The following is a 12,380-nucleotide window of genomic DNA, read 5'->3' on the forward strand; positions in this document are numbered from 1 at the left end:
CTGGAGACCTTGGTTAAGCAAATTACTCACGGTCACACGGGTCACATACAAACCTGCCCCCAAACAGACTGATTCCAGAGCTCTTGCTTCTTAGCGGAATACTTATGAAGCAAGCATCAACAGAGACAAGCATTCATCAGCATCCATAATATTTCAGATCCAGACCATGGGTAGGTCCAGGAATTGCAGCATAATTTAAAAAAGAGGAAAGAAAGAAAGAAAAGAAAGAAAGAAAGAAAGAAAGAAAGAAAGAAAGAAAGAAAGAAAGAAAGAAAGAAAGAAAGAAAAAGAAAGAAAGAAAGAAAGAAAAGAAAGAAAGAAAGAAAGAAAGAAAGAAAGAAAGAAAAGAAAGAAAGAAAGAAAGAAAGAAAGAAAGAAAGAAAGAAAGAAAGAAAGAATAGGTTAATGGTTAAGTGCTAGAGTCAAACAGACCTGAGTCTAGTTATTGGTTCTATATCCCTGGCCAATAATATAGCATCTTAGAGCCTCAGTTTTCTCATCAGTAAAATGGGTATGTGTGCCCTACTCCAGAGGGTTGCTGTGAGGTTTATATGAGATCATGTGTGTGAAGCACCTAGCACCATGCTGGCTTTGCTTTTGAGCTATTGCTCTAATCAATAATAGGTTTTTATATTGTGACAGCTTGGCCCAAGCAGAGGAAGTGAAGAGGGCTATGGGAACCCCCCTTAAAAGGATGGTGAACTCCTACTTTTGGGTGTTGCGGGCCAGTTGGAGGCCCATGATTCTGGACTTCTGTGCATGGCATCTATGGAATGAAGGAGGGTAGGAAGGGCCAAACACTAAGCCCTAGGTCAGGCCTCAGGGAAGTAACTGACTTTGCAGAAGGCATTTGGAGGTAAGGAACTGCCATGGTGGGTCTTATCTATTAAGAGAAAATGAGCCCACAAACATGGGATTCCTTCCCTTGTTCAGCACACTCTGGCCCATACAGCACAGGATGCTGGCCCCTCTGGGAGACTGGAGGGCTCAGCCAAGAGGATACACTGCACTGGGCTCCATTCCTCCAGGCCATCTTCCTGCCACATATCCAGGGCAAAAATGGTTAAAAACACATTCAGGAAACACAGACAAGCCAGCTGATCCTTAACTCAGTCGTGCCACCTTTTTATATTTAATTACATATTTTTATTTTCTCAAGAAATGCTGTCTGATTTTAAAATTTCTTCTAATTTTTTTCAAAATAGAATTTTGCTTTGCTTTCTTCTTCCCCCAAATCCATAACATACCTACCTCAAAGTATCACAGGACAGAACCGGAGGTGAAGCTGCTAGTCCACAGCCGGGGACAGGCTATGTACTCAATTTAGCTAACAAGACCATCATTACTATTACTTTACAAAAGGCTTCCCCTGACACCCCTTGGAAGTCGTCCCGGGGGGAGGGGATTCATAGTATGCACTCCTAATTTTAGGGACCCAGAGGAGAGCCTGCTACATTAGCAAATACGGGGGTGGGGGGGGATGGTGAAACAACATGGGGAGAAGAATGGAACGAGAGGGAGACAGATGGTGCGTGTGTTGGGGGAAGGGATCAGAGATCCAGGAAAACTTATGTTCCCTGAATTGCAAGAATGTTTCCATTTAACCACTTCTTGCCTGACTCCTGATTCTACACAAAAGAGAAGTGGGGAGTTGTAAGATTTGGGGCCACCTGTACCAAGAACCTTAGACGCGAGGTGCGGAGTCAGGAGCGTTGGAAAGCAGGGGCGTAGCGGCTCTTGCTCCAGCCACCGAGGGCTCCAGTCGGTGTCCCGGACCCAGGTAAGGGGCGGTCTCCCTTTCCCCTCGCAGGGGCGGTGTAGGGGCGGCCGGCGGTTCGGACTGTCCCACGAGGGGGCGCGTCTCGGGTCCTAGGACCCGCCCTCGCAGCCCTGGGCGCGGGGAGGGGACCCGGGAACCCAGGCGCCCGGCGCTCCGCCTCCCGTTTCCGGGGCAGCGCGGTTACCTGCACCGCCCGAGCCGCACCTGGCGGAGGCAGAAGTCGCAAAGCGAGCGAGCGCAGAACGCCGCAGCGGAGAGGGGCGACGGCGCCGGGCCAAGGGGAGGAAGAGGGGGAGGCGGCGGTTGCAGGCGGCGGCGTGGAGGGCGCAGCGCGCCGCGCGGCGGAGGAGGGCAGGCGGCAGCTGCGCTCGGCTCGCTCTGCCCCGCCGGCCGGGAGCGTACCCGGACCCGCACCGCGCCGCTGCGGGCGCACATGGCAGCGTGAGAGGCCGGCGGCGGGAGCAGCCGGCGGCGCCGGGCCGGAGCCGCAGGGCCGCATGGACCGCGGCGCCACCCCGGCCGGCCCCCACTAGGGCCCCCAGTCCGCGGGCGCCACTCCCTCCCCCACCCCCGCCATCATGGTGCCTCGGCGGCCACCCGGGCTGGGTACGGCCGGCCGGAGCCGCTGAGCCGGGGGCCCCCGCGGCGGCCGGGAGCTGCATGGGGGAGCGCGGGCCGCGCTCGGGAAGATGCCCCGGCCAGAGCTGCCCCTGCCGGAGGGCTGGGAGGAGGCGCGCGACTTCGACGGCAAGGTCTATTACATAGATCACACGAGCCGCACCACCAGCTGGATCGACCCGCGGGACAGGTAGGACCCCGGGGAGCCCCCACACCTCCCGTTCCCTCCTGCCCCAGGGGCCACCAGCCGGGACTGGGCCGGGGGTGCAAGGGAACTCTCTGAGCCTCTTGCGCTTTCTTCAGTTTGCTGCCCCCCCCCCCAAAATCCCCCGCCGTCTGGAGCGCTGCGGCTGCCAGGGTGGGCTGCTGGGAGGAGAGGACCGCCAGTGGGTTGGCCCAGGCAGTCCCACCGCCATCCCCGATGGAGGACTTAGGCCCCAGCCGGCACCTGCCCAGAGTTTTGACCTTAAGCTCTAGCCCCGCCCCCCCGCCCCCTTTAGGAAGAGGTCGGGCGGGGGCTGGGGAAGCAACCTAGCAGTGTGATTCTGGGGCTTCCCGGGGAGGCTTTCCCCAGCATGTGTGTGTGTGTGGGGGGGGGGGAGATGGGGAATCATCTGGTTTGGAGGGGGTAGTAGGGACCCAGGATTCAGTGGGAAACTGCTGGAGGAAGGACACTAGGCGGAGGGGAAGGCGGTCCGGAGTGTGGTTTTTGACAGGTTCCTGGGAGGCTCTGAGAAGAGCATAGGAGCAGCCAGGGGGCCTGGAGGCCGGGAGTGGGAAGGAAAGGAAGGGTGGGGGGGGAGGGCTGATGGGGAAGACTGGTTCTCCAGGAATCTTACAGCAACTTGGAAGCTGTTAGGATATAGATGGAGGTGAGGGGCCTCCCGCAAAGCCCAGCCCATCACCTCGTTCTCCTCCCTTTCTTCCTCTGGGGGCCGGAGCTCCTCAGCCCTGCACCAGCGCGTCCTGACCTTGGACCTTGGTGGGCACCAAGCCGACTGTAGCACGGGATTTTTTTTTTTTTTCTTTTGCCTGAGGCAGGTGGAGTCTGAGATGACTGGTGTGGCTCTTAGCTTCCAGACTTTTTTCCCGGTTTTGATGCCTTGGCATTTCTTTACACACACCATCCCCATGTATATCCCGGGGTGGGCTGGAGGGGAAGAGGACCACCCTCTGAGATTTCTTTGTTGTCCTTGTTGTCCTGATCTGTGGTCATAGTGTCTTAGGAATGTGGACTTTTCACCTGGTCAGTGCGACCTTGGGTATCAGGTGCCTGTAAAGCAATAGAGGTGAATTTTTTGGACCCTTCATCTTGTAGGGTTGGGATGGAGGTCCCAGAAGTCCAAGATGGGGTGTGTAGCAAGGTGAAGGTTTAAAAAAAGAGGCAGAAAGAAAACTTGAGTTGAGATTCCCAGTAGTTTCTGTGAGCACTTTAAGTTCATTCATTTAACATTTACTGGGCACTTGCTTTATTCTCATCATTCTTCCATGCTGGATGTCTCATTAATGTAATCTGGAAGAGAAATTAAAAAAAAAAAAATCTACGCCTAATGTGGGGCTTGAACTCACCACCCCGATATCAAGATTCGCGTGCTGTACTGACTGAGGCAGCCAGGTGGCCTTGGAAGAGAAATTTTTAATGCTAGAGAAAACATCCCATGAGCAAGCTGCTTTAACCTCTGAGCCCCAGATTCCCCGTTTGTCAGATTAATGGTTTGCTTGGAAGGGAAGGAGTAATAGAAGAACTCTAAAAGTTGGAAGGGACGTAGATGATCAGAGCCCAGCTCTTACTTTCAAACATAAGAGAAAATTTGAGGCCCAGAGGTGTGATTTGCTTGAATATCTTGATCTTTCCACCACTCACCATATGCCAGATTCTTTACAAGCTCTGAAGTTCTGACCTCCAAATCTGTCCTGACTCACTTTCCGTCCCCACCCCACTCAGGGGCATCTGCCCCAGGGACGCTGTTGCCGCGTTGGTGAACGGGGCAGCCCCTTGTTCTCTTCTAGAACAGACGCGAGTTCAGTCTTCTATTTCCTGCCTGGTTTTGGTCCCTGCAGCTTACTGAGGCCACTGTGCTGTCAGCAGTTGGATGTTGGAGGACTGGGACAGCCCCACACCCAGCGCTGCTAACTCACCCGAGGTCATGAATCTAGGGACTTCTCTGGGGCTCTGAGAAAGCCTCTCAAACAACAGTAATTTTTTACCCCTGGACGAGGGCAAGTGGAAAACTGACTTGGCTAGAGCATTATTTTTCAAATTTTAGTATCATGTGAACCACCACCATGGTTTTGTGCTCAATGGACTAGCACTGTTGCTTACTTAATACTTGACTTTAAATCAACTCAGTTTGAAAATTTTTGAACCACTTTCACATATGGGAAACTAGTAATATCCGTTGTCATAAATAGAAAGAATCCTGTTTAGAAACAGTAGAGGGGGGGAAAAAAACCCAATCCAGCACCATTATATTTTAGCTCTGTACTGTAGCTTGCCCATATCCCAGCAACAGGTATGCCCAGCCTTTATTTTTAGGCAGATTGGCAAGCATTGGAGAGGAATTAAAAACATAGTGGCATTTAACTGAGCCACTCACTTTCTTCACCTTGCAAGTCATTGGTTTTAATGCATCTTCGTACCTCCTGGTCATCCCACCCACACTGGGTGGGTGGGGGGCCCCGGAGTTTAGGGCCCTGAGGTGTTCCTAGCACAACCCTGGGGTCACTGTTATGGTGGGCTAACTGAAAATTTGGGGAAAGAGCTCTGGAATTTCCTGCACACCCCGTTCGGGATTTCTGTCTTATAATCTTACCTGTGTGGCCTCGGGTAAATCGCTTGACCTCTCTGAGGTACAAGTAAGTGCTTCATTGGTGTGAGAAGACAGTTGATGAGATGTTTGCAGGACCCTGTCAGGTCTCAGATGTGGTTTCAGACTCCTTGGCCTCGCCTTACCCCTCCTGACCCCATGGCAGAAGGGGAAGAGGGATTGTAACAAGGAAGAAGAAAAAAAAAATAAAGCGAAAAAGAGCCAGACATTTTTGGGGTGGTGGGGTGGGGGAGATAAATTCTGCCAAGGTAGTTATATCTCTGCAACTAATTAATGCTCTTAAACAAAAGAAAACGTAAAAAAAAATTCTTCTCCTTAAGCGTGTGTGAGTGTGTGTGTGTGTGTGTGTGTGTGTGTGTGTTTACATTTGTCTTGGCTTTTTCCTTACCTGAATCAAGGAGATGCCCACCCATTCCCTTGAATTGAAAAGAAGTAAGTCAAACGGTCCTTCAGTCAGAAAAGTGATTTCTTAGCCACGAAGAACAAAATAGCGTCTCGGGTTACCAACCCTGAAGAATGTCTTGGCACATTCCTCCCTCTGGGGCCGAGCTGTTTTGTGCGCTGTCCGGCCTGGAGGCTGCTGGGGGTAGGGAATCCGGTTTTCCGCTTCCCCTTTCACCAGCGGGCTGGAAGAGCAGCTAGGCAGCCGGCCTTGCCAACTCTCTCCTCTTCTCACCCAGGGCAAGACTGGGAGGCCGAAATTCCTGAGGACGGTTGTCCCAACAACCCGAGAGGGTCCAGTGGGCAGCGTGGGCCCTGCCTACTGGGCCAAAGGCTCCAACGGCCCGCAGGCTCCTCCTGAGACAAGGCTGGCCTGGAGAATCAGGTGCTCTGGCCTCCACAGCCCCTTGGAGCAGAATAACTCTGGGTGCTTCTGGGAGCTTCCAGCAAAGGGCCAGCATTCCTTGTGTATTTAACTTAGTGGTATGCGAAAACAAATACACTGATTGTTCTCCAAGGAAGAACGGATTGTTTGAACTGGCCCTGCCAGAGAAGGTTCCTGAAGCCTAATTCCTGCTCATTCAGTGGTGTATGTTCAGACCTTCTTCCAGGAACCACCAGGAGCTCTGTGGGCACGGTTTCTGGGGCTATGTGATAAGTCCTGGAGGCCCACATGGCTAAGAGGCCATGTTGAGAGGACTCAGCAACTTCTCTCATGATTTGAGGAACATTTGCTAGTCCTGTTATTTCAGAAATAATTTATATTGTAGGAAGTTGGGTCTACAGTCAAAAGATCTGAACCTCCTTCTGGCCACAGATCCTTCTGAGAATCTGACAAAGGTTAAAGATGTTTCCTGAAGAAAAGTACAAATACGGTTTTTGGCACATAATTTCGGGGGCTCTTGGACGCCAGGTCCATACTCTTGCCATAGATTAATTTAGAAACTGCTCATCACTGCCTATATGCCCTCCTGTTCAGCGAGGTAGGAAGTAATGACTGAGCGTTTACTGTATTCAGGCAGTCTGCTGAGAGCTTTTTATGGGTGATTTCCTTTAATCCCTCGGACAACCCTGGGAAATAGGTACAATGATCTATGAGGAACCTGAGGCTCAGGGGGGGCTGAGTTTGGTGAAAGCCAACTTTTTTGGAGGTGAGATGCGGATGCTGGGCGCACTGACGCCAGAACCCACACATCTGACTGCTGCACTGCACTGCTACCCCGCCTGGGCCCCGTTGCCTAGGGGATTTGGCCTTGGGGAATGGAGTGGGGACAAGCAGGATTTCACTTACCGGTAGCCATGCTGGTGTGGCCGGGCCATGGTTAACCTGAGAGCAAATGTGGACAGTGGAAAGAGGGTGAGCCTTGCTACCTGAGTGACCTTGGCAAGTTGCAAGCCTTGGCTTTTGTCTTTTCTACAATAGGGAGGTACACATAGTTGTCAAGAGCAGTTATGGACATTAAATAAACTGAGTCAGGTAGAGCAGTTAGCACAGAGCCTGATACCCAGGAGGCGCTTGGGAATGCCAGTTCTTTTCGCTTTTACTAGAACGTGCCTACGGGACACTTAAATCAAATGGAGACTGAGTCTCTGCTCGGCTCTGTAGCAGTTTGTAGCTGGGATGGACTTTTCCGGTCGTGTAACCCATCCCTCTCATTTCACTGATGAAACTAAGACTCAGAGGCAAGTGACTTACTTACCTGCCCAAGGTCACACCTTGAATCATTAGGAAAGGTCTCCTTCCCACTTTCTTTAATGCAAACTTTTCCCTAAAAATCAGATCCAGTCTCTCCTCACCCACTGTAATAATTTGGGAATATTTTATGCTTGTGGCTGAGTTGTTTTCCGTAATCCTTTCTGACTGTGTAGACCAGCAGTTTTCTTTCATCTGTCCCAACCATTTGTGAGTCGTGTCCTAGGAATACTATGGTACTGAACTTACTCTATGCTCCTCATTGGGCTGAGCCTTTTCTTTTGGGATTCATTTCATCCTTTTGCCAACCCTGTGAGGTAAGTACTGTTGTTATTATTTTTGTGTTCAGATAAGGATACTGAGACTTAGAAAGGTAAAGTAAGTTGCTCAAGGTCACCAGTAGGTGATGCACCCGAATCAGAGTCCAGGTAGTGGCAGTCTTGAGTCCACACTCAAGTTAACTGTAGCTGTTCCAGAGTGCCCTGTCAGTAAGGTGGCCTTGAAAGTTGCCATTTATTCCTGAGCTGAAGCAAACGTGCTGTGCATCTCAGGGAGATAATGTTGCTGAGGAAGCCTGATCAGAGGGGCCTGTGAGATCCTCAGTGTGGATTAGGAGGCTGTTGGGCAAAAACCCCACCTTCTGGGAGCAGCCAGCTAACCAGAGCTCTGGGAAAGCGAGAACAGAAACAGAGGCAAAGAAATTCTAAAGGATACAGTGTGTGTCGAGAGCTCAGAGTCGTTTCCAAGTCGCTTGTGTAAATGTTCCCAGTGGCCAGGGAATTAGTAGCCAAGGCAGCTACTCTCTGTCATCACCTCCCCGGCTTTTTGCCTAGCCAAACTGACCTGATTCTCCAATCCCCCGGGATCCCAGGTAGCTATGAAACACTGCTCTTTTGAAGAGAAGGGAATCAGGTTGCCTTAGTTACCGGGAGGGTTGGAACACCAAGCTCAGGTGCACATAAGGAGAGACAAGGCTCAAATAAGTGGGAGTTGGAAGGTGGCCGGCGTATTGCTGCAGAGCTTCCTGGTTTGGAAGAAGCCTTGGTCAGGTTTTGGTGGCGTTTGCAGGGGTTGCCAAGTGAAGGGCAGTCGGCTGTCCACGCTGACTGTCAGGAGCTGTCTCGGGCCATGTCTGCCTCCCTCCAGGCGATGAGGACCTGCAGCCGCCAGCTCAGTCAGGGGCCCTGGACCAGAGAAATCTGCTTCTCTTGGGGAAATGGCTGGGGTGACATCTCCTGGGGTTTCCACTTGGACAGGGCCGATGGCCATGTCTGGGCTGAGTGTGTGTGAAAAGTTCACACGCCCTGCGTCTCGCAGCATGGACAGGGCCAGCCGGCTGCAAACCCTCAGGCAGAACAGCGAGAGGCTCTGCTTGCTGCTGACAAGCTTCTCCGCTGCCTTGAATCCCTGTTTCAGAGTGAGATAAAAGAAGAGAAAACTCAGAAACTGGATACAGTGGTGTTTTGTTATTCAACCTTCACCAGCAGGCCATTAAGCCTCCAGCTCCTGAGCAGAAAACCTCTTGCCAAAATAATGGGGGGAGATTGAGGCGGAGACAGGCGTTCGCTGTTGCTGTGTTGGGAGAACACAGAACATTTTCTAAAGATGCTGGACGGGGTGGGGGGGGCTAAAAATGGACAAGTGCGGTGGGTCACATTCTCCACCCCCCCTTAACCCCCCACAATTGCCTCTTCAATGCTTCTACCCATGACATCTCACCGTTGGTAAGAAATGGGATCTTTCAGTTTCAAATGTCTGCCAGAGAAAAAGGACCCAGGCTTAAGTTCTCCCTCAATGGTCAGCCAGAAAAAAAAAAAAAAAAATGAAGCTGCATCAAGATTAGGGACACCTTTGTTGCCTGTTTTCTTCCCCTGCTCCATTCATCACTCGTTGGCAGCCAGGACCCCAGGCCAGCGGCAGCTGCTGACTTTCCCCAGCCGGCTGCCTGCTGTTGCTGGGCCCAGTTCCGTGGCAGCCCCGCCGTCCCCCCCACCCCCGGTTCCGTGGCAGCCCCGCCGTCCCCTCCCCCCCCAGTTCCGTGGCAGCCCCGCCGTGCACCCCCTCCCCGGTTCCATGGCAGCCCCGCCGTCCCCACGCCAGCTTTCTCCCCGCCCAGTGGCGGTTGCTTGTTTGATTGGTCAGTGGGGCAGCTCTTCCGATCCACTGACTGGTACCTGACTTGGAAGGATAAAGTATCAAGATACAGGCATCAGGTGGCTGCTAGGATGAGGTGACCTTGGGACAGCCTTCTGATCTTGCATCTGTTGTGGCTTTTCTTAGGTAGTTAGGGCTCTGTGAGCATTTCACTTTGTATTCCAGGAATTTCTTCCAAGCACATGGCTTGTCTTTGTACTGCTAACAGGCAAACAATAACTGGTTTTAATGTTGGTGGTAGCGAAGATAATAATAGTTACATTTTATCATTTCTATCCAGTACCTGTCATATGCCAAGCACTGTTGCTCATTGTAGTTTTCTGGCATTTTGCAAATGGGGAAACTGAGGCTAATAAGAATGGGCAAGTGACAAGCTCAAGGTCAGACAGGTAGAAAGAGGCAGAGTTGGAATCTGAATCGAGGTCCATCTGATTTCAAAGCCTTACTCTTTGCACCGCTGCACTCTCAGTAAATTCGGAGAGAGGAAGGGCAGAGAGAGAGGGAAGAGGGAAAAGGAACTTTTTGACTACAGAGGAATCAACAGAAACACACCTATCAGTGTATTGTTCACTGAGGAGAAAAATGATTGTGTGCTTCCAGCCAAGCATCGGTCCCACGATACCGCACATTCCCTGCCGTAGATAAGGTCTTCGTAAAGATCTTCACAGGGCACCAAATCAAGTTCTGGCTCTGTCTTTACATGTAGTAGGTGACCTCGAATAAATTTCTTCTCCTCAGAGTAGGACGTGCCTACCCCCAAGGATGAGATGACACCAGACACGGCAAGTCTTAGCCCAGTGCCAAGTGCACGTCAGGCTTTCTAATGGCAGCTCTTCCCGGTGAGGCGCATTTGCCCTCCTGGGCATCCGTAGAGGAACTCGAACGATCGTTCCTTCCTTGCCAACTCCAGTGTCTTCTGGTAAACCAGGGCTCATGTGAGCCACGTTGACATCAGAGCTTGCAAACCACCTCGGCAGCACTCATTAGATAAGTAAGTCAATAAATTCTTTTCCCCCCACCCCGGTCTTATCGGAGACAAGCCCTTCTTTGGAATTTCTGGAGTGAAATGACTTGCCAGAGAGCTGGCACCGGGGCTGTGCGTGAAGCAGGGGTAAGGAATCGCAGTTGTCATGGCAGAACTGAAAAGGCTGCTGCAGAAACTGGAGGTATCTGGAATTCATCTGTAACTGCTTGATACCGTGTCTCTTCACTCCAGAAGTCCTCCCCCCCCCAACCTCTTGCTGATTTTCGCACGGCAGTGGTGCAGAAGGGCATTGGTATTTATCACGTCCCACCCAGCCAGGGGTTGGCCATTCATTCAGCAGGTATTTATTGAGTGCCTACTGGGCTTCAGGCTCCGGTGCCAGTGCTGAGGATCAGAGCAAAGTCCCTGTGGCAGCAGGGTGTACCCTTGGGTGAGGGAGAAGGGCAAACAGTTAAACAGATAAGTTGCATTACAACTGGGGGCTTGGTGTTCTCTGGAATTCTTTTACCCATCTTAGGAAGATGGAGGGACAGACCCATCTGCTGCACCTGTTGGCAGTTGTGGGGTGAACTTAGATTTGGAACTGGGAGACATTTGTGCCTTCAACAGGGTGTTGCCAGGAGCCTGTCAGGATGAGCTGGGCACTGCGCTAGGAGCTGGGAATGCAAGGGTGAGGTGCAACAGTCAGTCTGCAACTTGTAATATTTACTACAAATTAGTGAGAGAGTCATCAAGCTGTGCAAATACAGTTAGAAATGCCAGGCTATCTGGATCTTGGTTTTCCTTCCTCCTCTGTTTCATCTGGACTCATTTAATCATTCAAAAATATTTATTGAGTGCCTGTGAATGGCTAGGATGTCTGTAATATGCCAGGCATTATTCCAGCACTGGGGACTCGGTGGACCAACAGAAATCCTGTCCTCGTGGAGCTTATATTTTAGAGCAGAGGTTGTCAAACTTGCGGAAGCATCAGAGCCACCTGGAGGGCTTGTTAAATCCCATTCCCCAACTCCGACCTCCCTCCCCACCCCAGTTTGCCTCAGTAGGGCTGTTGTGGGGCCTGGAAATCTGCATGTCAACCGGTCCCCAGGTGTTGCTGCTGGTCTTTGCCCTGTACAGCCATTGGCAGTCGATTCATTGAGTCCTCCCAGTAGGCTGGGAGAGTACCATATTATTCCTGTTTCACAGACGGGGAAACCCAAGAAAGCAGGTGAGGTAACCTGGTCCTCCTTCTTACGCTAAGAGAGCGAGAGGAAGTGGTTTCGGGAGCAGGCACTGTTTCCCTGCATGGCTATGATTGCTATGAGCATACCATTGTCCTAGTTCTTTGGCTACCCTGAAGCCCAGTGGCGGCAAAATCTGGTATTTTCTCCTCTGTTGTGAAATAAAGCACAGGGAAGCAGGAAGTCAGGGGATTCTGGAAGCCAGAGGGACTTCTCTTTACATCAGAATGTCTAGAATCTAGGGGCGCCTGGGTGGCTCAGTCAGTTAAGTGTCTGCCTTTGGCTCAGGTCATGATCCCAGGGTCCTGGGATCGAGCCCCGAGTGGGGGCTTTCTGCTCAGCAGGGAACCTGCTTCTCCCTTTCTCTCTGCCTTGCCACTCTGCCTACTTGTGCTTGTTCTCTCTCTCTCTCTCTCTCTCTCTCTGTCAAATAAATAAATAAATAAATAAAATCTTAAAAAAAAAAAAAAAGAATGTATAGGATCTGTATATCCATACTCAGGAGAGGATCAGAGGAAACAGTTATATCTGTTTCTCAGTGGCACTGAGCCAGGACATCCATGCTGAGCTGTTCTGCCGAGAAAGGGTTGCTGGGCTCCTTCACCCTTGGGAACTTTCAGGGCCCCCTGCCCCCAGTCCGACTTCAGCCCTAGGGAGT

At 51.5% G+C, this 12,380-nt stretch overlaps 1 protein-coding gene across 6 annotated transcripts in view; it reads left to right on the forward strand.

Annotated features, from left to right (window-relative positions):
* Positions 1–1,930: 1,930 nt before the first annotated feature.
* Positions 1,931–12,380, forward strand: part of WWC1 (WW and C2 domain containing 1) — a 146,859-nt gene continuing 136,409 nt past the window's right edge. For 2 of the 6 annotated variants that reach the window (XM_036106736.2, XM_078066841.1), the window contains exon 1: positions 1,934–2,588. In XM_036106736.2, coding sequence (XP_035962629.1) covers positions 2,470–2,588 — 119 coding nt within the window. In that variant the 5' untranslated portion in view covers positions 1,934–2,469. Of the gene's footprint in view, positions 2,589–12,380 lie in introns of all 6 variants that reach the window. The other 4 variants (XM_036106735.2, XM_036106737.2, XM_078066840.1 and 1 more) reach the window with 3 other exon arrangements.

The sequence above is a fragment of the Halichoerus grypus genome, chromosome 2, assembly GCF_964656455.1.
Source record: "Halichoerus grypus chromosome 2, mHalGry1.hap1.1, whole genome shotgun sequence".
Taxonomy (NCBI): Eukaryota; Metazoa; Chordata; class Mammalia; order Carnivora; family Phocidae; genus Halichoerus; species Halichoerus grypus.